Source organism: Leptodactylus fuscus, chromosome 6 (genome assembly GCF_031893055.1).
Source record: "Leptodactylus fuscus isolate aLepFus1 chromosome 6, aLepFus1.hap2, whole genome shotgun sequence".
NCBI lineage: Eukaryota > Metazoa > Chordata > Amphibia > Anura > Leptodactylidae > Leptodactylus > Leptodactylus fuscus.
The window spans coordinates 153,211,565-153,236,566 of NC_134270.1; the positions used below are offsets into that span (position 1 = coordinate 153,211,565).

The window sequence follows — 25,002 nt, forward strand, 5'->3', positions numbered from 1 at the left end:
TAGTTATCTATGTCAGGAGAGGGACTCCTAGTAATATAGTTATCTATGTCAGGAGAGGGACTCCTAGTAATATAGTTATCTATGTCAGGAGAGGGACTCCTAGTAATACAGTTATCTATGTCAGGAGAGGGACTCCTAGTAATATAGTTATCTATGTCAGGAGAGGGACTCCTAGTAATATAGTTATCTATGTCAGGAGAGGGACTCCTAGTAATACAGTTATCTATGTCAGGAGAGGGTCTCCTAGTAATATAGTTATCTAAGTCAGGAGAGGGACTCCGAGTAATATAGTTATCTATGTCAGGAGAGGGACTCCTAGTAATATAGTTATCTATGTCAGGAGAGGGACTACTAGTAATATAGTTATCTATGTCAGGAGAGGGACTCCTAGTAATATAGTTATCTATGTCAGGAGAAGGACTCCTAGTAATATAGTTATCTATGTCAGGAGAGGGACTCCTAGTAATATAGTTATCTATGTCAGGAGGGGGACTCCTAGCAGTATAGTTATCTATGGGAGAGGGTCTCCTAGTAATATAGTTATCTATGTCAGGAGAAGGACTCCTAGTAATATAGTTATCTATGCCAGGAGAGGGACTCCGAGTAATATAGTTATCTATGTCAGGAGAGGGACTACTAGTAATATAGTTATCTATGTCAGGAGAGGGACTCCTGGTAATATAGTTATCTATGTCAGGAGAGGGACTCCTAGTAATATAGTTATCTATGTCAGGAGAGGGACTCCGAGTAATATAGTTATCTATGTCAGGAGAGGGACTCCTAGTAATACAGTTATCTATGTCAGGAGAGGGACTCCTAGTAATATAGTTATCTATGTCAGGAGAGAGACTCCTAGTAATATAGTTATCTATGTCAGGAGAAGGACTCCTAGTAATATAGTTATCTATGTCAGGAGAGGGATTACTAGTAATGTAGTTATCTATGTCAGGAGAGGGACTCCTAGTAATATAGTTATCTATGTCAGGAGAGGGACTACTAGTAATATAGTTATCTATGTCAGGAGAGGGACTCCTAGTAATATAGTTATCTATCTCAGGAGAGAGACTCCTAGTAATATAGTTATCTATGTCAGGAGAGGGACTCCTAGTAATATAGTTATCTATGTCAGGAGAGGGACTCCTAGTAATATAGTTATCTATGTCAGGAGAGGGACTCCTAGTAATATAGTTATCTATGTCAGGAGAGGGGCTCCTAGTAATATAGTTATCTATGTCAGGAGAGGGACTCCTAGTAATATAGTTATCTATGTCAGGAGAGGGACTACTAGTAATATAGTTATCTATGTCAGGAGAGGGACTCCTAGTAATATAGTTATCTATGGGAGAGGGTCTCCTAGTAATATAGTTATCTATGTCAGGAGAGGGACTACTAGTAATATAGTTATCTATGTCAGGAGAGGGATTACTAGTAATATAGTTATCTATGTCAGGAGAAGGACTCCTAGTAATATAGTTATCTATGTCAGGAGAGGGACTCCGAGCAATACAGTTATCTATGTCAGGAGAGGGACTCCTAGTAATATAGTTATCTATGTCAGGAGAGGGACTACTAGTAATATAGTTATCTATGTCAGGAGAGGGACTCCTAGTAATATAGTTATCTATGTCAGGAGAGGGACTCCTAGTAATATAGTTATCTATGTCAGGAGAGGGACTCCTAGTAATACAGTTATCTATGTCAGGAGAGGGACTCCTAGTAATATAGTTATCTATGTCAGGAGAGAGACTCCTAGTAATATAGTTATCTATGTCAGGAGAGGGACTCCTAGTAATACAGTTATCTATGTCAGGAGAGGGTCTCCTAGTAATATAGTTATCTAAGTCAGGAGAGGGACTCCGAGTAATATAGTTATCTATGTCAGGAGAGGGACTCCTAGTAATATAGTTATCTATGTCAGGAGAGGGACTCCTAGTAATATAGTTATCTATGTCGAGAGAGGGACTCCTAGTAATATAGTTATCTATGTCAGGAGAGGGACTCCTAGTAATATAGTTATCTATGTCGAGAGAGGGACTCCTAGTAATATAGTTATCTATGTCAGGAGAGGGACTCCTAGTAATATAGTTATCTATGTCAGGAGAGGGACTCCTAGTAATATAGTTATCTATGTCAGGAGAGGGACTCCTAGTAATATAGTTATCTATGTCAGGAGAGGGACTCCTAGTAATATAGTTATCTATGTCAGGAGAGGGACTCCTAGTAATATAGTTATCTATGTCAGGAGAAGGACTCCTAGTAATATAGTTATCTATGTCAGGAGAAGGACTCCTAGTAATATAGTTATCTATGTCAGGAGAGGGACTACTAGTAATATAGTTATCTATGTCAGGAGAGGGACTCCTAGTAATATAGTTATCTATGTCAGGAGAGGGACTCCTAGTAATATAGTTATCTATGTCAGGAGAGGGACTCCGAGTAATATAGTTATCTATGTCAGGAGAGGGACTCCTAGTAATATAGTTATCTATGTCAGGAGAGGGACTACTAGTAATATAGTTATCTATGTCAGGAGAGGTACTCCTAGTAATATAGTTATCTATGTCAGGAGAAGGACTCCTAGTAATATAGTTATCTATGTCAGGAGAGGGACTACTAGTAATACAGTTATCTATGTCAGGAGGGGGACTCCTAGCAGTATAGTTATCTATGGGAGAGGGTCTCCTAGTAATATCGTTATCTATGTCAGGAGAAGGACTCCTAGTAATATAGTTATCTATGTCAGGAGAGAGACTCCTAGTAATATAGTTATCTATGTCAGGAGAAGGACTCCTAGTAATATAGTTATCTATGTCAGGAGAGGGACTACTAGTAATATAGTTATCTATGTCAGGAGAGGGACTCCTAGTAATATAGTTATCTATGTCAGGAGAAGGACTACTAGTAATATAGTTATCTATGTCAGGAGAGGGACTACTAGTAATATAGTTATCTATGTCAGGAGAGGGACTCCGAGTAATATAGTTATCTATGTCAGGAGAAGGACTACTAGTAATATAGTTATCTATGTCAGGAGAAGGACTACTAGTAATATAGTTATCTATGTCAGGAGAGGGACTACTAGTAATATAGTTATCTATGTCAGGAGAGGGACTACTAGTAATATAGTTATCTATGTCAGGAGAGGGACTCCGAGTAATATAGTTATCTATGTCAGGAGAGGGACTCCTAGTAATATAGTTATCTATGTCAGGAGAAGGACTCCTAGTAATATAGTTATCTATGTCAGGAGAGGGACTACTAGTAATATAGTTATCTATGTCAGGAGAGGGACTCCTAGTAATATAGTTATCTATGTCAGGAGAGGGACTCCTAGTAATATAGTTATCTATGTCAGGAGAGGGACTCCGAGTAATATAGTTATCTATGTCAGGAGAGGGACTCCTAGTAATATAGTTATCTATGTCAGGAGAGGGACTACTAGTAATATAGTTATCTATGTCAGGAGAGGGACTCCTAGTAATATAGTTATCTATGTCAGGAGAAGGACTCCTAGTAATATAGTTATCTATGTCAGGAGAGGGACTCCTAGTAATATAGTTATCTATGTCAGGAGAGGGACTCCGAGTAATATAGTTATCTATGTCAGGAGAGGGACTCCTAGTAATATAGTTATCTATGTCAGGAGAGGGACTCCTAGTAATATAGTTATCTATGTCAGGAGAGGGACTCCTAGTAATACAGTTATCTATGTCAGGAGAGGGACTCCTAGTAATATAGTTATCTATGTCAGGAGAGAGACTCCTAGTAATATAGTTATCTATGTCAGGAGAGGGACTCCTAGTAATATAGTTATCTATGTCAGGAGAGGGACTACTAGTAATATAGTTATCTATGTCAGGAGAGGGACTCCGAGTAATATAGTTATCTATGTCAGGAGAGGGACTCCTAGTAATATAGTTATCTATGTCAGGAGAGGGACTCCTAGTAATATAGTTATCTATGTCAGGAGAGGGACTCCTAGTAATACAGTTATCTATGTCAGGAGAGGGACTACTAGTAATATAGTTATCTATGTCAGGAGAGGGACTCCTAGTAATATAGTTATCTATGTCAGGAGAGGGACTACTAGTAATATAGTTATCTATGTCAGGAGAGGGACTCCTAGTAATATAGTTATCTAAGTCAGGAGAGGGACTCCGAGTAATATAGTTATCTATGTCAGGAGAGGGACTCCTAGTAATATAGTTATCTATGTCAGGAGAGGGACTACTAGTAATATAGTTATCTATGTCAGGAGAGGGACTCCTAGTAATATAGTTATCTATGTCAGGAGAAGGACTCCTAGTAATATAGTTATCTATGTCAGGAGAGGGACTCCTAGTAATATAGTTATCTATGTCAGGAGGGGGACTCCTAGCAGTATAGTTATCTATGGGAGAGGGTCTCCTAGTAATATAGTTATCTATGTCAGGAGAAGGACTCCTAGTAATATAGTTATCTATGCCAGGAGAGGGACTCCGAGTAATATAGTTATCTATGTCAGGAGAGGGACTACTAGTAATATAGTTATCTATGTCAGGAGAGGGACTCCTGGTAATATAGTTATCTATGTCAGGAGAGGGACTCCTAGTAATATAGTTATCTATGTCAGGAGAGGGACTCCGAGTAATATAGTTATCTATGTCAGGAGAGGGACTCCTAGTAATACAGTTATCTATGTCAGGAGAGGGACTCCTAGTAATATAGTTATCTATGTCAGGAGAGAGACTCCTAGTAATATAGTTATCTATTAGAGATGAGCGAACAGTGTTCTATCGAACACATGTTCGATCGGATATCAGGGTGTTCGCCATGTTCGAATCGAATCGAACACCACGTGGTAAAGTGCGCCAAAATTCGATTCCCCTCCCACTTTCCCTGGCGCCTTTTTTGCACCAATAACAGCGCAGGGGAGGTGGGACAGGAACTACGACACTGGGGGCATTGAAAAAAATTGGAAAAAGTCATTGGCTGCCGAAATCAGGTGACCTCCATTTTAGACGAATAGTGGATTTCAAATCCGGGTCATATGAGAATGTGAACTTTGTGACTATGAGACAGGGATAGCTGTACAGGCAGGGATAGCTAGGGATAACCTTTATTTAGGGGGGAATGTTATTAAAAATAACTTTTTGGGGCTCTATCGGGTGTGTAATTGTGATTTTTGTGAGATAAACTTTTTCCCATAGGGATGCATTGGCCAGCGCTGATTGGCCGAATTCCGTACTCTGGCCAATCAGTGCTGGCCAATGCATTCTATTAGCTTGATGAAGCAGAGTGTGCACAAGGGTTCAAGCGCACCCTCGGCTCTGATGTAGCAGAGCCGAGGCTGCACAAGGGTTCAAGCGCACCCTCGGCTCTGATGTAGGAGAGCCGAGGGTGCACTTGAACCCTTGTGCACCCTCAGCTCTGCTACATCAGAGCCGAGGGTGCGCTTGAACCCTTGTGCACACTCTGCTTCATCAAGCTAATAGAATGCATTGGCCAGCGCTGATTGGCCAATGTATTCTATTAGCCTGATGAAGTAGAGCTGAATGTGTGTGCTAAGCACACACATTCAGCTCTACTTCATCGGGCTAATAGAATGCATTGGCCAGCGCTGATTGGCCAGAGTACGGAACTCGACCAATCAGCGCTGGCTCTGCTGGAGGAGGCGGAGTCTAAGATCGCTCCAGTCAGTTTTGCTCAACTACACATCTGATGCACACTCGGCACTGCTACATCAGATGTAGCAATCTGATGTAGCAGAGCCGAGGGTGCACTAGAACCCCTGTGCAAACTCAGTTCACGCTAATAGAATGCATTGGCCAGCGCTGATTGGCCAATGCATTCTATTAGCCCGATGAAGTAGAGCTAAGCACACACATTCAGCACTGCTTCATCACGCCAATACAATGCATTAGCCAGTGCTGATTGGCCAGAGTACGGAATTCGGCCAATCAGCGCTGGCTCTGCTGGAGGAGGCGGAGTCTAAGGTCGGACCTGAATGGAGACTGGTGTGGAGCGATCTTAGACTCCGCCTCCTCCAGCAGAGCCAGCGCTGATTGGCCGAATTCCGTACTCTGGCCAATCAGCGCTGGCCAATGCATTCTATTAGCCCGATGAAGTAGAGCTGAATGTGTGTGCTTAGCACACACATTCAGCTCTACTTCATCAGGCTAATAGAATACATTGGCCAATCAGCGCTGGCCAATGCATTCTATTAGCTTGATGAAGCAGAGTGTGCACAAGGGTTCAAGCGCACCCTCGGCTCTGATGTAGCAGAGCCGAGGCTGCACAAGGGTTCAAGTGCACCCTCGGCTCTCCTACATCAGAGCCGAGGGTGCGCTTGAACCCTTGTGCAGCCTCGGCTCTGCTACATCAGAGCCGAGGGTGCGCTTGAACCCTTGTGCACACTCTGCTTCATCAAGCTAATAGAATGCATTGGCCAGCACTGATTGGCCAGAGTACGGAATTCGGCCAATCAGCGCTGGCCAATGCATTCTATTAGCCCGATGAAGTAGAGCTGAATGTGTGTGCTAAGCACACACATTCAGCACTGCTTCATCACGCCAATACAATGCATTAGCCAGTGCTGATTGGCCAGAGTACGGAATTCGGCCAATCAGCGCTGGCTCTGCTGGAGGAGGCGGAGTCTAAGATCGCTCCACACCAGTCTCCATTCAGGTCCGACCTTAGACTCCGCCTCCTCCAGCAGAGCCAGCGCTGATTGGCCGAATTCCGTACTCTGGCCAATCAGCACTGGCTAATGCATTGTATTGGCTTGATGAAGCAGTGCTGAATGTGTGTGCTTAGCACACACATTCAGCTCTACTTCATCGGGCTAATAGAATGCATTGGCCAGCGCTGATTGGCCGAATTCCGTACTCTGGCCAATCAGCACTGGCTAATGCATTGTATTGGCTTGATGAAGCAGTGCTGAATGTGTGTGCTTAGCACACACATTCAGCTCTACTTCATCGGGCTAATAGAATGCATTGGCCAGCGCTGATTGGCCAGAGTACGGAACTCGACCAATCAGCGCTGGCTCTGCTGGAGGAGGCGGAGTCTAAGATCGCTCCACACCAGTCTCCATTCAGGTCCGACCTTAGACTCCGCCTCCTCCAGCAGAGCCAGCGCTGATTGGCCGAATTCCGTACTCTGGCCAATCAGCACTGGCTAATGCATTGTATTGGCGTGATGAAGCAGTGCTGAATGTGTGTGCTTAGCACACACATTCAGCTCTACTTCATCGGGCTAATAGAATGCATTGGCCAATCAGCGCTGGCCAATGCATTCTATTAGCGTGAACTGAGTTTGCACAGGGGTTCTAGTGCACCCTCGGCTCTGCTACATCAGATTGCTACATCTGATGTAGCAGTGCCGAGTGTGCATCAGATGTGTAGTTGAGCAAAACTGACTCAGCACTGCTAAGTCTGCATTCACATAGGAATGCATTGGCCAGCCTTCGGCCAATCAGCGCTGGCTCTGCCGGAGGAGGCGGAGTCTAAGGTCGGACCTGAATGGAGACTGGTGTGGAGCGACCTTAGACTCCGCCTCCTCCAGCAGAGCCAGCGCTGATTGGCCGAATTCCGTACTCTGGCCAATCAGCACTGGCTAATGCATTGTATTGGCTTGATGAAGCAGTGCTGAATGTGTGTGCTTAGCACACACATTCAGCTCTACTTCATCGGGCTAATAGAATGCATTGGCCAATCAGCGCTGGCCAATGCATTCTATTAGCGTGAACTGAGTTTGCACAGGGGTTCTAGTGCACCCTCGGCTCTGCTACATCAGATTGCTACATCTGATGTAGCAGTGCCGAGTGTGCATCAGATGTGTAGTTGAGCAAAACTGACTCAGCACTGCTAAGTCTGCATTCGCATAGGAATGCATTGGCCAGCCTTCGGCCAATCAGCGCTGGCTCTGCCGGAGGAGGCGGAGTCTAAGGTCGGACCTGAATGGAGACTGGTGTGGAGCTATCTTAGACTCCGCCTCCTCCAGCAGAGCCAGCGCTGATTGGTCGAGTTCCGTACTCTGGCCAATCAGCACTGGCCAATGCATTTCTATGGGGAAAAGTTAGCTTGCGAAAATCGCAAACTGACAGGGATTTCCATGAAATAAAGTGACTTTTATGCCCCCAGACATGCTTCCCCTGCTGTCCCAGTGTCATTCCAGGGTGTTGGTATCATTTCCTGGGGTGTCATAGTGGACTTGGTGACCCTCCAGACACGAATTTGGGTTTCCCCCTTAACGAGTTTATGTTCCCCATAGACTATAATGGGGTTCGAAACCCATTCGAACACTCGAACAGTGAGCGGCTGTTCGAATCGAATTTCGAACCTCGAACATTTTAGTGTTCGCTCATCTCTATTATCTATGTCAGGAGAGGGATTACTAGTAATGTAGTTATCTATGTCAGGAGAGGGACTCCTAGTAATATAGTTATCTATGTCAGGAGAGAGACTCCTAGCAGTATAGTTATCTATGTCAGGAGAGGGACTCCTAGTAATATAGTTATCTATGTCAGGAGAGGGACTCCTAGTAATATAGTTATCTATGTCAGGAGAGGGACTCCTAGTAATATAGTTATCTATGTCAGGAGAGGGACTCCTAGTAATATAGTTATCTATGTCAGGAGAGGGACTCCTAGTAATATAGTTATCTATGTCAGGAGAGGGACTACTAGTAATATAGTTATCTATGTCAGGAGAGGGATTACTAGTAATATAGTTATCTATGTCAGGAGAGGGACTACTAGTAATATAGTTATCTATGTCAGGAGAGGGACTACTAGTAATATAGTTATCTATGTCAGGAGAGGGATTACTAGTAATATAGTTATCTATGTCAGGAGAGGGACTCCTAGTAATATAGTTATCTATGTCAGGAGAGGGACTACTAGTAATATAGTTATCTATGTCAGGAGAGGGACTCCTAGTAATATAGTTATCTATGTCAGGAGAGGGACTACTAGTAATATAGTTATCTATGTCAGGAGAGGGACTACTAGTAATATAGTTATCTATGTCAGGAGAGGGATTACTAGTAATATAGTTATCTATGTCAGGAGAGGGACTCCTAGTAATATAGTTATCTATGTCAGGAGAGGGACTACTAGTAATATAGTTATCTATGTCAGGAGAGGGATTACTAGTAATATAGTTATCTATGTCAGGAGAGGGACTCCTAGTAATATAGTTATCTATGTCAGGAGAGGGACTACTAGTAATATAGTTATCTATGTCAGGAGAGGGATTACTAGTAATATAGTTATCTATGTCAGGAGAGGGACTCCGAGCAATACAGTTATCTATGTCAGGAGAGGGACTCCTAGTAATATAGTTATCTATGTCAGGAGAGGGACTCCGAGCAATTCAGTTATCTATGTCAGGAGAGGGACTACTAGTAATATAGTTATCTATGTCAGGAGAGGGATTACTAGTAATATAGTTATCTATGTCAGGAGAGGGACTCCTAGTAATATAGTTATCTATGTCAGGAGAGGGATTACTAGTAATATAGTTATCTATGTCAGGAGAGGGACTCCTAGTAATATAGTTATCTATGTCAGGAGAGGGACTACTAGTAATATAGTTATCTATGTCAGGAGAGGGATTACTAGTAATATAGTTATCTATGTCAGGAGAGGGACTCCTAGTAATATAGTTATCTATGTCAGGAGAGGGACTCCTAGTAATATAGTTATCTATGTCAGGAGAGGGACTCCGAGCAATACAGTTATCTATGTCAGAAGAGGGACTCCTAGTAATACAGTTATCTATGTCAGGAGAGGGACTCCTAGTAATACAGTTATCTATGTCAGGAGAGAGACTCCTAGCAGTATAGTTATCTATGTCAGGAGAGGGACTCCTAGTAATATAGTTATCTATGTCAGGAGAGGGACTCCTAGTAATATAGTTATCTATGTCAGGAGAGGGACTCCTAGTAATATAGTTATCTATGTCAGGAGAGGGACTCCTAGTAATATAGTTATCTATGTCAGGAGAGGGACTCCTAGTAATATAGTTATCTATGTCAGGAGAGGGACTACTAGTAATATAGTTATCTATGTCAGGAGAGGGATTACTAGTAATATAGTTATCTATGTCAGGAGAGGGACTACTAGTAATATAGTTATCTATGTCAGGAGAGGGACTACTAGTAATATAGTTATCTATGTCAGGAGAGGGATTACTAGTAATATAGTTATCTATGTCAGGAGAGGGACTCCTAGTAATATAGTTATCTATGTCAGGAGAGGGACTACTAGTAATATAGTTATCTATGTCAGGAGAGGGACTCCTAGTAATATAGTTATCTATGTCAGGAGAGGGACTACTAGTAATATAGTTATCTATGTCAGGAGAGGGACTACTAGTAATATAGTTATCTATGTCAGGAGAGGGATTACTAGTAATATAGTTATCTATGTCAGGAGAGGGACTCCTAGTAATATAGTTATCTATGTCAGGAGAGGGACTACTAGTAATATAGTTATCTATGTCAGGAGAGGGATTACTAGTAATATAGTTATCTATGTCAGGAGAGGGACTCCTAGTAATATAGTTATCTATGTCAGGAGAGGGACTACTAGTAATATAGTTATCTATGTCAGGAGAGGGATTACTAGTAATATAGTTATCTATGTCAGGAGAGGGACTCCGAGCAATACAGTTATCTATGTCAGGAGAGGGACTCCTAGTAATATAGTTATCTATGTCAGGAGAGGGACTCCGAGCAATTCAGTTATCTATGTCAGGAGAGGGACTACTAGTAATATAGTTATCTATGTCAGGAGAGGGATTACTAGTAATATAGTTATCTATGTCAGGAGAGGGACTCCTAGTAATATAGTTATCTATGTCAGGAGAGGGATTACTAGTAATATAGTTATCTATGTCAGGAGAGGGACTCCTAGTAATATAGTTATCTATGTCAGGAGAGGGACTACTAGTAATATAGTTATCTATGTCAGGAGAGGGATTACTAGTAATATAGTTATCTATGTCAGGAGAGGGACTCCTAGTAATATAGTTATCTATGTCAGGAGAGGGACTCCTAGTAATATAGTTATCTATGTCAGGAGAGGGACTCCGAGCAATACAGTTATCTATGTCAGAAGAGGGACTCCTAGTAATACAGTTATCTATGTCAGGAGAGGGACTCCTAGTAATACAGTTATCTATGGTTCTAGGAGTTCCTGACTCTCAGTGACATGCTGCTCTATAGTGATTATAGTACAGGACAGTATATCGCTGGGGGCAGGGACTCCTAGCATCATTGATGGCTATACTGCTAAGAGTCCCTCTCCTGTTATACTGTTCATTGCTAAATCCGGCCAACGCAGAGACCTAGTTTTACGGTTGAAACTTGGTTGTTTGAATGTAAGATTGATAGCATGTCATGCTACTCTATCTAATAAAGACAGGTGCCTGGTGAACCTAGGAATAGACCTAATGCACATGACATATTATGCAGACCAATGCTCCACTAAGGGGACGTCCGAAGGTCCGCACCGTTCCGATGAACATAAAGCATATCCTCTCCTGCTCTGTGTCATGGGAACAGTATACATCGGAGGCCGCTATAGAGGTGAGTTCATTACGGAACACTCACATGTCATTCTATCATCTGAGTACATTCTGCTCCAAACTGAGCCCCACATCGGACGGCACACTCAGTCTGTTGCCTGGGGCCTAAGTCAGTGGCATGTTTCAAGATCTGTTAGGATCTCTTATAAAATGGAATATGATAGATCTATAATATACATCATGGCCCCAGGTTGTTGCCCATGCCACCACTGAGGCCCATTCAAAGGCCAAGGACGTCAATGAAGAGCACCGAACATCACCAGGTGAGCGCCAGATACCGTAAGGAGGCCTAATAGACATGGTGAGTATAATTTTTTTTTTTTTCATCTCCCAGGGCCACCACCTATTATACATTAAGTTTCGAATAGATCCCAAATTACAATTTTGCAGTCTTTTTAATTTTTCCATGATAAATCTCCATTTGTTCAATTTCGTACAAAACAATTTGGAACATTCAGGATGAACCTGGCTTAGTACAAGCCAATTCGCCCATCTCTTACAATGATCCTGTGGCTAACTAAAAAAGGTGAGAAGCAGAATTAGGAATTCTGTGTTACGATCAAGTAATAAGAAAATCACTGGAGGTAAAAGATGAGAAAGGTAACATGGATGTGATGGATGTGTAAATGTAGGGTCGGAAGTCATAGTAAGTCATGTAAATGGGTTTCAGATGTTGAAGAACTTCTCAAAATAACCCCAAAACAGAGGACCATTCTTAAAAGATGAACATTTGCCTCCATTGTTCGTAAAGAGGTCACTGCACTGACATCAGCCCACACGGCACGGTATAACACAATGGTCTTCAGACTGTCCAATTGATCAGCCCTGCACAGACACATTGAGTTGTTCTTCTATTAAATAGGATTAGGTAACAGCATTCACAATCCCTGACCCGCAGGGACCGGAGGTGGATTGACATCACGCAGCTTGACCTCTATGGTTTTGTTTTGACCTGGTTTAATTGGCAACATTGTTATTGTATAGAATTCCTATGGGATTATTCATGAAGTCTTCACAGCAGGAAACACCACAAATTGTTAATAACCTGGATGTAAGCCCTTTAATGCATCCAATGTAATAACAAGTACGGAGAGTGAATGTAAATCCCATTAAAGGTGCTAAATACTGTGCAGTAAATTGAGTACAATACAGGCGGCTTTTATAGGTACCTATAATCCTATCGCTGGGTCTGCAGGTGCTTAATAGTATTAAATGCACTATATATATATATATATATATATATATATATATATATATATATATGTGTATCTGTTATATGGCATAAATGAACCTCACCACAGTGACGTAGGCGGAGGGGACAATGAAAAAAATCCATAAATTCCCATAAATCAAGTTTAGTGCACAGTATGGCAGATTTACATTAAACCGCTTTTCTAGAATCCTCCTAAGGCCATGTTCACACTCTCATGGAAGGTTCTGTTGCAAATTCTGTCTATAATATTGGAAAAAATAGAATAGCAAGCTAAAATGATGGACAGCGTGATCAAAATCATTAACTTTCATCCGTCTATCACTGCCTGCAGCGTTGATCCGCCTCAGCAAAGTGAATGGCTGAGTGGGCATTTCCTGTGTGCTGAAACGGGGACAGGAAGTAGAGACCTAGTTAGCATCGGAGTGCCAAAGAAAATCAGTAAGGTGAGCACTTCTTTTCTTTTTAACATATATTTGGCTAGTTAAAACAATATTTTCCTCTCTGGCCAAGACGCTTAACTTATAAGTTAGACCAGATGGAATTTATTATATACAGTGAACTCTCTATAGGGGCAGCTGAGAGGTTTAACTCTGATGTGGACAATATCCACCGATTTTCCAGGATTCAGACAAACATCTTGGGTTATGTTAACATGTACGGCAGGTGTCCATCTGGAATAAAATGGACACCTGATGGCCCCATTATAGGCAAAGGGGTACCTTGGGATCCATTGGTGTCAGTCATTATTTCCATCATCAGATAGACCATTTTCCTCTGATGGACAAGAAGAATGAACTTCCCGGAATAGATGTGAACGTAGGGTATTGTGTATGGAGACCACCTGCCTCCCCTCTAAACGCAGATGCCATGAGAGATAGGGATCAAATAAATTGGCCCAATCCTTTTTACTTGAAGAGACAAACCACTGACATTGAGTGTTTGGTCCACAGCTATCTAAAATCTATGTATGGCTTAAGGCTTCTTGTGAACGGCTCAGAGAGGGGTTTCCTACTACTAGCAAAGTGTTCCCATGGTCAGGAGGAAGAATGCAACTGTACAGACTACACGTCATATCGATTGAATATTATTCCATATTAAACCAACAGAGATTCCTGGAAAATCGATCCTGAGTAGGGTTGAGCGATCAGGATTGGAAAAGATCAGATTCTGATCGGCGATCGAGCAAATTTCACGATCGGGATCAGACGGAAAATGATTTGAAATCGGATTTTGAAATTAATCCTGAAATCTCAAGATCGGCTCAACCCTAATCCTGAGGGACCCTATTTACGATAGTAGTGAGGAAACAGAGACAAAGCTCCGGATGCCGCAAGAAAGCAGAGACAAAGCAATGGATGCCGTGAGGAAGCAGAAACAGAGCAGCGGATGCCACAAGGAAGAAGAGACAAAGCAGCAGATGGCGTGAGGAAGCAGAGACAAAGCAACAGATACCATAAGGAAGCAGAGACAAAGCAGCAGATGCCACAAGGAAACAGAGACAAAGCAGCGGATGCCGCAAGGAAACAGAGACAAAGCACCGGATGCTGTGAGGAAGCAGAGACAAAGCAGCGGATACCACAAGGAAGCAGAGACAAAGCAGCGAATGCCGTGAGGAAGCAGAGACAAAGCAGCGGATGCTGTGAGGAAGCAGAGACAAAGCAGCGGATACCACAAGGAAGCAGAGACAAAGCAGCGAATGCCGTGAGGAAGCAGAGACAAAGCAGCGGATGCCGTGAGGAAGCAGAGACAAAGCAGCGGATGCCGTGAGGAAGCAGAGACAAAGCAGCGGATGCCGTGAGGAAGCAGAGACAAAGCAGCAGATGCCATGAGAAAGCAGAGACAGAGCGCCTGATGCCACGAGGAAGCAGAGACAAAGCAACGGATGCCGTGAGAAAGCAGAGACAAAGCAGCGGATGCCATGAGGAAGCAGAGACAAAGCAGCGGATGCCATGAGGAAGCAGAGACAAAGCAGCAGATGCCATGAGGAAGCAGAGACAGAGCGCCGGATGCCGCGAGGAAGCAGAGACAAAGCAGCGGATGCCGTGAGGAAGCAGAGACAAAGCAGCGGATGCCGTGAGGAAGCAGAGACAAAGTAGCGGATGCTGTGAGGAAGCAGAGACAAAGCAGTGGATGCCGTGAGGAAGCAGAGACAAAGCAGCGGATGCCGTGAGGAAGCAGAGACAAAGTAGCGGATGCTGTGAGGAAGCAGAGACAAAGCAGCGGATGCCGTGAGGAAGCAGAGACAAAGCAGCGGATGCCTTGAGGAAGCAGAGACAAAGCAACGGATGCCGTGAGAAAGCAGAGACAAAGCAGCGGATGCCATGAGGAAGCAGAGACAAAGCAACGGATGCCATGAGGAAGCAGAGACAAAGCAGCGGATGCCATGAGGAAGCAGAGACAAAGCAGTGGATGCCGTGAGGAAGCAGAGACAAAGTAGCGGATGCTGTGAGGAAGCAGAGACAAAGCAGTGGATGCTGTGAGGAAGCAGAGACAAAGCAGTGGATGCCGTGAGGAAGCAGAGACAAAGCAGTGGATGACACGAGGAAGCAGAGACAAAGCAGCGGATGTCATGAGGAAGCAGAGACAAAGCAGTGGATGCCGCGAGAAAGCAGAGACAAAGCAGTGGATGCCGCAAGGAAGCAGAGACAAAGCAGCGGATGCCGCGAGGAAGCCAAATGAGGTAACATAAGGTAAGAATAAATGTTTTTTATTTTTGTCACCTCCCCTGGGGTCACTTCCGGTTCTATCTGAACAAGTTCGGACCAAACTGGGGGATCTGTTTGTCCAAATACAGGAGGTTCACCCATCTTTATCTGGGGTTGTGCAGGTATTGCAACTCCGTTGTAGTTTTCTACACAGTGCCAGGCTGGGAGTGGCACAGCTGCAATCTCAGGGCACATTGAGCAATGCAATCAAATTGGGCTGCTATGGCCCCATTCTAGTGATCGAGGGGTCTCAATGAGATACCATAGATGAAAATAGAGGGACATGTTTTATGCAATGTGATCCATCTATGTAGTTGTAAAATGCCATATATCAGGACTGTAATGTTGTCCTATATACAGTGATTGATATACTATGGGTTATATAGATAATAATGCAAAAAAAGCAGCAGCACAAAGAGAGATGTGCCATAGAGAACAGTCTCCATAAACCCTCATCATGTAGCCTGATGCCTGCTGCACTTTCGCCTTCACACGTGATAATTGTAGTTGTCACAGTGTCCCCGGCCATTGATTTACTGTCAGTCGCATCATGCACTGGAATCAGAGAAGTTGCAGAATATCATCCATATTCAGACAAGAGAAAGGGAAGCCATTTAAAGGAATAGCGCATCATTACTGCAGCCGATGCACGCTGACTGAACCCCAGAGACACGACATTAATAATACAGACTTCATGGAGAACGGCCCCATAAGGAGAAGGAAAGGAACATGTAGGAAAGAGGTAGCTAAATTATTGACACCGATGGTAATCCAAACCCGATTGTACATGCTGAATCCCACTCTTCGCCTTGCTAACCCCTATTACTAAGGTCTGACAGCTGGGACCCCCACCAGACCTGAGCGCCAAGACGCATGAGAGCTAGTTAGAGCCGTCCGGACGTGTCTGCTGTAATAACAATGTCATATCGATTGAATATTATTCCATATTAAACCAACAGAGATTCCTGGAAAATCGATCCTGAGTAGGGTTGAGCGATCAGGATTGGAAAAGATCAGATTCTGATCGGCGATCGAGCAAATTTCACGATCAGGATCAGACGGAAAATGATTTGAAATCGGATTTTGAAATTAATCCTGAAATCTCAAGATCGGCTCAACCCTAATCCTGAGGGACCCTATTTACGATAGTAGTGAGGAAACAGAGACAAAGCTCCGGATGCCGCAAGAAAGCAGAGACAAAGCAATGGATGCCGTGAGGAAGCAGAAACAGAGCAGCGGATGCCACAAGGAAGAAGAGACAAAGCAGCAGATGGCGTGAGGAAGCAGAGACAAAGCAACAGATACCATAAGGAAGCAGAGACAAAGCAGCAGATGCCACAAGGAAACAGAGACAAAGCAGCGGATGCCGCAAGGAAACAGAGACAAAGCACCGGATGCTGTGAGGAAGCAGAGACAAAGCAGCGGATACCACAAGGAAGCAGAGACAAAGCAGCGAATGCCGTGAGGAAGCAGAGACAAAGCAGCGGATGCTGTGAGGAAGCAGAGACAAAGCAGCGGATACCACAAGGAAGCAGAGACAAAGCAGCGAATGCCGTGAGGAAGCAGAGACAAAGCAGCGAATGCCGTGAGGAAGCAGAGACAAAGCAGCGGATGCCGTGAGGAAGCAGAGACAAAGCAGCGGATGCCGTGAGGAAGCAGAGACAAAGCAGCGGATGCCATGAGGAAGCAGAGACAAAGCAGCAGATGCCATGAGAAAGCAGAGACAGAGCGCCTGATGCCACGAGGAAGCAGAGACAAAGCAACGGATGCCGTGAGAAAGCAGAGACAAAGCAGCGGATGCCATGAGGAAGCAGAGACAAAGTAGCGGATGCTGTGAGGAAGCAGAGACAAAGCAGTGGATGCCGTGAGGAAGCAGAGACAAAGCAGCGGATGCCGTGAGGAAGCAGAGACAAAGTAGCGGATGCTGTGAGGAAGCAGAGACAAAGCAGCGGATGCCGTGAGGAAGCAGAGACAAAGCAGCGGATGCCTTGAGGAAGCAGAGACAAAGCAACGGATGCCGTGAGAAAGCAGAGACAAAGCAGCGGATGCCATGAGGAAGCAGAGACAAAGCAACGGATGCCATGAGGAAGCAGAGACAAAGCAGCGGATGCCATGAGGAAGCAGAGACAAAGCAGTGGATGCCGTGAGGAAGCAGAGACAAAGTAGCGGATGCTGTGAGGAAGCAGAGACAAAGCAGTGGATGCTGTGAGGAAGCAGAGACAAAGCAGTGGATGCCGTGAGGAAGCAGAGACAAAGCAGCGGATGACACGAGGAAGCAGAGACAAAGCAGCGGATGTCATGAGGAAGCAGAGACAAAGCAGTGGATGCCGCGAGAAAGCAGAGACAAAGCAGTGGATGCCGCAAGGAAGCAGAGACAAAGCAGCGGATGCCGCGAGGAAGCCAAATGAGGTAACATAAGGTAAGAATAAATGTTTTTTATTTTTGTCACCTCCCCTGGGGTCACTTCCGGTTCTATCTGAACAAGTTCGGACCAAACTGGGGGATCTGTTTGTCCAAATACAGGAGGTTCACCCATCTTTATCTGGGGTTGTGCAGGTATTGCAACTCCGTTGTAGTTTTCTACACAGTGCCAGGCTGGGAGTGGCACAGCTGCAATCTCAGGGCACATTGAGCAATGCAATCAAATTGGGCTGCTATGGCCCCATTCTAGTGATCGAGGGGTCTCAATGAGATACCATAGATGAAAATAGAGGGACATGTTTTATGCAATGTGATCCATCTATGTAGTTGTAAAATGCCATATATCAGGACTGTAATGTTGTCCTATATACAGTGATTGATATACTATGGGTTATATAGATAATAATGCAAAAAAAGCAGCAGCACAAAGAGAGATGTGCCATAGAGAACAGTCTCCATAAACCCTCATCATGTAGCCTGATGCCTGCTGCACTTTCGCCTTCACACGTGATAATTGTAGTTGTCACAGTGTCCCCGGCCATTGATTTACTGTCAGTCGCATCATGCACTGGAATCAGAGAAGTTGCAGAATATCATCCATATTCAGACAAGAGAAAGGGAAGCCATTTAAAGGAATAGCGCATCATTACTGCAGCCGATGCACGCTGACTGAACCCCAGAGACACGACATTAATAATACAGACTTCATGGAGAACGGCCCCATAAGGAGAAGGAAAGGAACATGTAGGAAAGAGGTAGCTAAATTATTGACACCGATGGTAATCCAAACCCGATTGTACATGCTGAATCCCACTCTTCGCCTTGCTAACCCCTATTACTAAGGTCTGACAGCTGGGACCCCCACCAGACCTGAGCGCCAAGACGCATGAGAGCTAGTTAGAGCCGTCCGGACGTGTCTGCTGTAATAACAATGTCGTATCGCCTTACAGAACTCTGCATTGTATCATTCCTCTGATATTACTCCTGGAAATGTATAACTGGGTAGAGACATGAATCATTGATAATATGGTCACATCCAATAGTCCACTTATTTCCATTTCCAGTAGGATTAACAGAGTATAACACAGCGATAGAGTTGTTATTTCACGAGGAAAGAGTATTCGACCCAAATATCCCAAATAGTTCCAAAGTGAACAATTGGAAATTTGTCTCTGATTAATTGAAATGGTCGCGCGATGATACATTGTGGTTAATTATTATACTCTGGGGTCTCTCCTGATGACAACATATGTCTGGGGTCACTGCTGAGGCTTGTGATTGGTCACATGGGCACCCTGAGTATCATGACATACGTGACCGATAGAGACATCGCGAGGAAGTGTACATTAACTTTAATTCCAGTTCGACCCAAATTGAATCATAGACCCAAGCCACCGAAACGAAATGTATCTTGGAAGATTCACGCCGAGGAAGAGTGCTTTACTTGGGAATCTAGGGCTGAGACCAAAGTTCAGGCAAGCTAAGATACGCCTGCAACGCACTTCTCTCATTTGCATATACATACAATGGGAATTTACATGAAAAATCGGTCTCCAAAGCTGAATAACTGAGGCATACTTGGAAACTATAGAACCTATAGAAGGTATTGGAATTAGGTTTATAACCTATTTACTGTGGATAGACTCCCTTTAAGCTACTCCTTCATAGATAATCCCGTCCTCCATCCAGTCTTATATATCTCAATGGGACTATGTTTTAGTCTCCAGCGCCTATGATCATACCTACTGACTTTCGGTTGGTAAAAATAGGGGCGCCGTGTCTGTAGTTATCTATAAGACGTAAAGAAAGTGAATAGGTATTGGACTCAATAAGCCAAATTCTCCAAAAACTGCCAAATAAATTTCTTCTTATTTTGATTTGCAGTTATCACAAGTACTTGCATACTGATGTTGTGTTTCTTGAATCCAGCGCGGTGGCTCAGTGGTTAGCACTGCAGCCTTGCAGCACTGGAGTCCTGGGTTTGGATCCTGCCAAGGACAACATCTGCAAAGAGTTTGTATGTTCTCCCTGTGTTTGCGTGGGTTTCCTTCGGGTACTCTGGTTTCCTCCCACACTCCAAAGACATACTGATAGGGAATTTAGATTGTGAGCCCTATGTGGGACAGTGACTGACAATGTCTGTAAAGCGCTGCGGAATATGATGGTGCTATATAAGTAAGCATAATAAATAAATAATAATCCACCATCTTAAAAACTCACCCAGAATTCAATCAGCGGTCCAGATTCACCTTTGTGGCTATGACTAGACACTGGCATTAACATGGCGCATCCTAAGTGCAATCCTTTAGTGCATTTAGTTTGAGCTAGTTTTTTTTTTTTTTTCCGAAAAGGGGTGTGGCTTAAATTTGACAGAATATACCAAAAATGGGGGTGATATAGAATTTAGAATTCTGGTGTATTTTGCACCAAAAAACTGTTTAGCATGTTGTGTGCCACATTTATAAAGTGCTTTAGACACTTTTCCGACTTGACCAAAAAGTGGAAGTGGCCTCACGGGAAACAGGTGTGGCTTTGAAGGAAAGGGGTGTGGCTTAATTTGCACCTCTGTGCACCATAAACACGCCAAGAACTTTTAAGTCAAATTAAAAGGAGGTATAGACTTAGACAGCCTAATAGCTTCAGGTACTGTGATAAATCTGGTGCAGTATAATATTGTCTAAAAAATGCCTCATGTGTTTATTGTATATGACACAGTTTCACCATCATCGATCACCAAACGATCAATAGATTACCTCTTTTTTAAAGCATGTCTTACCTATTTTAAGAATTTTTTTATAATTATTGGATTTAATTTTAATTTATATACAGTATATATTTTTAAAATTTTTCCATGTCAATTTTCACTCTGGTCAATAAGCCTAATAATAGATTGACACTTGCTAAATCTGTAGAGATGCGGTAGTCACAAAACTTCCATCAAAGATAGGATTACAATAGAAGATAATACTTCTGTAGATAACACCTATAGTGATGCCTTATGACATCCACTACTGACAATGGATGAGTTATTCGCTTCCTTCGCTACAAAGAGCATGCCTAGAAAACTCTCCCATAGATCTCACTGGGCTTGCGCCAGATTATTGCTACCTATGGCTGTAACCCTGCTGTAAAGCATGCCACTAAATGCTGTTAAGAGTGCTTTGGAGAAGCTCAGGCAACATGGCCGCCTCCATAGCCATGTACAGAACAAAGAATAAATCATCTACAATGAAAAAATAAAAACAGATTAGAAAAATTAAGAGATTATTAAATAAATTAAAAAAAAAAATGTTGGTGCAATCCTTTAAAGTGGTAATCTCATCATGAGAACAGGGGGTTCTTGTCGCCGCAATCGCCATTTCTATATCTATCCTCTCTACCCTTCTCAGGACTAACGTAGAAGTAAATTATCTCCTCTCCGATAATTGCAGCAGCGAGATGTAGGTTGGGAATCCTTGTTGTCAACATCGATGTGGGTCCCAAAGACCCTCACCTATCAGACATGACTATCTCAGATGGCAATATTACATCAACTCAACTTAGATAACCTTAAAATCCTTCAGTGATCCAGGTTTGATTCCGGGATTCTACGGATACTAAAATTTCGCCATATTATGACCAAGTGTAACCAATCTAAAAGCCTGATCCACTGATTGTATCGGGGTTACTGACTTCCCCTTCGCTCATGATGGTGGGGAAGGAAGGACGGGCAATATTAAGAGGTATATAGTGATATATAGCTTACTTTCATCTCTATATTCAGAATGCATGTATATTTAGCTGAGCTGAGCATGCACATACATGGGGGTGAATAAAGGAATAGCCGCCAGTCAACAGCTATTAAAAGTGTATACGCATTTGTATTTCCAATATACTGTATATTCAGGCACAGAAGGAAATGACCTATTAGATTTACAAAAAGGATTTATCCCTCTAATCTCACCCCGTATCGGACCAATGAATATTAGCTGGTAACTTTTGGGGGCCCCTATAAACCAGGTAAAGTACTTAGTGCAAGGACCCCATTGTGATGAGTCTTCTTGCATTCTTTGGTTACCAATACTAGAACTTATGTGAACAGTACCGCACCGCACGCCCCTGTTAGGACATCTCTTGCATGCACGGACCATGTGAGTGAAGTACGGCTCCCACTAGCAGGAACTGAAAGTGTTAAAAACTGATAATCCCATCGAAAATAATAAGTTGCTCTGAGCTGTCGATGAGCAAAGTAAGCTTTTAACCCTTCCTCTTTCCCCCCTGCCATATCATAATATTAAATATATCCTTACCAGTCCTTGAAGACACAAAATCTCAATGTACTTACCCTTGAATGGCACTTAAATCCGAAATAAACCACTACGATGGTCGGGGTCAATACGATGGTGAATATGATAGCCAGGATGATGGAGTTAACAAGAAAAGCCAAAAAGTTCGCTCCCGAAACAAACACCGTCCACATCCAGCACCCCCACCTGCTCCGAGACTCCATGGGTAACAGCTGGTCATCCATATTATAAGGGGGGAGCCCCGGGATCATTCTAGAGGTGTCCGACATGCTGTCCACATCAAAGTCATCAATTTCTTGGTCAGACATTTTTCAGCTTCAATTTCCGAAAATAAAAAAAAAATTCCGAGAGCTTCTCTTCGTAATGTGTTATTCGGATGTGTCCACACTCGGCTTTTTCACACTTCAACGTTCACCATGTGCAAAGTGCGAGGGGCGACTGACACGGGCTGGAATTTCTCTAGGAATTGTCAATAAACTTGGTAAAATGTTCTTCTTATATGCAAAAAGCCTTGAGTGCTAGATCCATGGAGAAGACTGGCACGGTTAAGGAGAAGACTTCTTCAGGCCAAGTGGTCATAATGGTCTTCCTGTGGGCATGGAGATGAGTGTCACTTACAAGAGACCCTGTATGTAGAAGTGCTGCCTGCAGACTGAGGAGCTGCTCTGTTCGCTGCTAGTTCTTTCAGGCTTGATGTTTCCCCGTTCGCCGCCTGAGCTTTGTGAGCCTGCTTCGAAGAACTGTCTACTGCCACTAGCCAATCGGCTGCTGACTGAGCCACACAATCTGTCTCTCTGCTTAGCATGCATGCAGCTAGCACATCGACACCTAGGTCCTGCTCCATCAATTCAGGTTATTCCAAGTGGAAGCTAATATCATTATTCCATAAACCAATTCTGACTTTGTCACACTTCCCAGCCGGGGGGTAATAGGGCAGAATTTTTTTTTCAATTTCTGACGCTTACATGTCCCCGCGAGGTGCGGATGTGTGTGTCACTTTGTGTTTGCCACATGTAGAGCTGAATCAATGGTGACATGATCTTCCAGGATTCGGCTCTATACAAGTCAGTGGTTAAAGCGTGACGGTGATTGAAACTTCAATGGACGAACGTAAAAAATAAATATTCAGGCCCTATAGAGGTTCTGTACATGCGAAGAACCATAATACAGAACCTATGGACATGTGTGGGGTTCAGCTAAATTCACATCTGCATCATAAGTTTACATCTGCAGAATCCATTAAAAATGGTGGACAGAAAAAGTCCTGCATGCAGGACCTTTAGGGTGCATTCACACGGAGTAACGTGCCGCGTGATGTGGCGCGTATACGGCGAGTGAGACTTTGCGCGCCGTAAAAGCTCCCATTGATTTCAATGGGAGCCTGGATCGTATACGCCGCAATATTTTGCGCCTGGCAAATGGGAGCTATTACGGCGTGCAAAGTCTCACACGCCGTATAAGTGCCACATCACGCGGCACGTTACTCCGTGTGAATGCACCCTTACATCCAGCGAAACACAGAATATTGTGATGTGGCGTTCACACTTTCCATCCTAAGCCCCAGAGAAACTGCATAGGGGACGGCTTGCCGGCATTCACTTCAATGGGTTTTTAAAGCAAACCGCCGGTGTCCGTATGCGGTCGCTCTGCGGTGAAACTGGGTTTTTTTTTGCATGGACACAAAGTCGGACATGCAGGACTTTGTGTCCGTGCAATAAACTGACCACCGGCAAGCCATCCCCTGTCCAGTGTCTCTGGGATTAGGACGGAACCTCAAAGGGCGGACAGGGGTGCAAGTGTGAACGCCCCCTTACAAAGCCCAACGGACCACACTATAGTCAATGAGATCATTTGGACTCCATTGGTGTCCAACTGTCCAGTGCTTCCAGTATTTCTGATGTTCTGATTCTGCAATGGAGTAGAAAAACGGAAGCCAGTGTACCAATGTGACTGCGTTTCATATATATGTAACATTTATTAATACTAAATTACTGCATATTCCATTGACTGCTATATTATGGAGACATTCTCTACTAGAGCGGCCCATAAAGGGTCCCGAAAGTCCCTAAAGCCCAGCATATCAACTCTTCGGGAATTGCTGACTCCATTGCCAAGATATCACCATGTTTGTCAATATGCAAATTAGCTCCTTGGAGCAATGGTAATGAAAAACAGTGATATATCTGTAACACAGGCAGCAATTTACAAGGGGAACACCATTTGATTCAGGTGACCCTAACCTATCTACAGGGCTAGGTTGATGTGCTGGTGTCACTGGAGCAAATATCAAGAACTGGCTGACAACAGAAAGCAGTGGAATAAGCTGTTTTATACTCACACAGTGCTCAGAGATAGATCCTGGGCACCCAAATGTCTTCATCAGCGCCAGCTGCCAAGCCAGATAGCCTTGTGCTTAATTTGGGGCCCAAGTTATCATCACAGAAACTGGTATAAGAAATAAACACTCCACAATCTCAAATCAAACCAGAACCCATGATAAACTCACTAGGTAGATCAAAATCAGAGGTATGGATCAGAAGAGTGAACATGTCCAAGCCAAAAGTCAATCTAAGAGGTAAAGTCAGAGCCAAAATCAGAAGACAAGCAGATTTCCAGTAATAAGACATAGGTCAGTATTAGAGCAGTGGAGCATGAACAGTCAAGGTACATAAGCCACACTGAAGTACAAACTAATAGCAGGCACATGGGTGAGGAGGAAGAGGGTTTCAATTGCTCGCTGGATCAGCATAAGAGAGCCCTGCAAACTGCAGAAGCTTCACAGATCAATATGGTAACATTAAAGC

The 25,002-nt window shown here is 43.6% G+C and overlaps 1 protein-coding gene across 1 annotated transcript in view; it reads right to left on the minus strand.

The window, feature by feature from the left end:
* The window catches only part of TMEM278 (transmembrane protein 278), a 129,475-nt gene extending 106,404 nt beyond the window's left edge, over positions 1 to 23,071 (minus strand). The window contains exon 1 of the mRNA XM_075277672.1: positions 22,237 to 23,071. Within this exon, the coding sequence (XP_075133773.1) occupies positions 22,237 to 22,506 (270 nt within the window). The 5' untranslated portion in view covers positions 22,507 to 23,071. The remainder of the gene's footprint in view (positions 1 to 22,236) is intronic.
* Between the last annotated feature and the right edge of the window lie 1,931 nt (positions 23,072 to 25,002).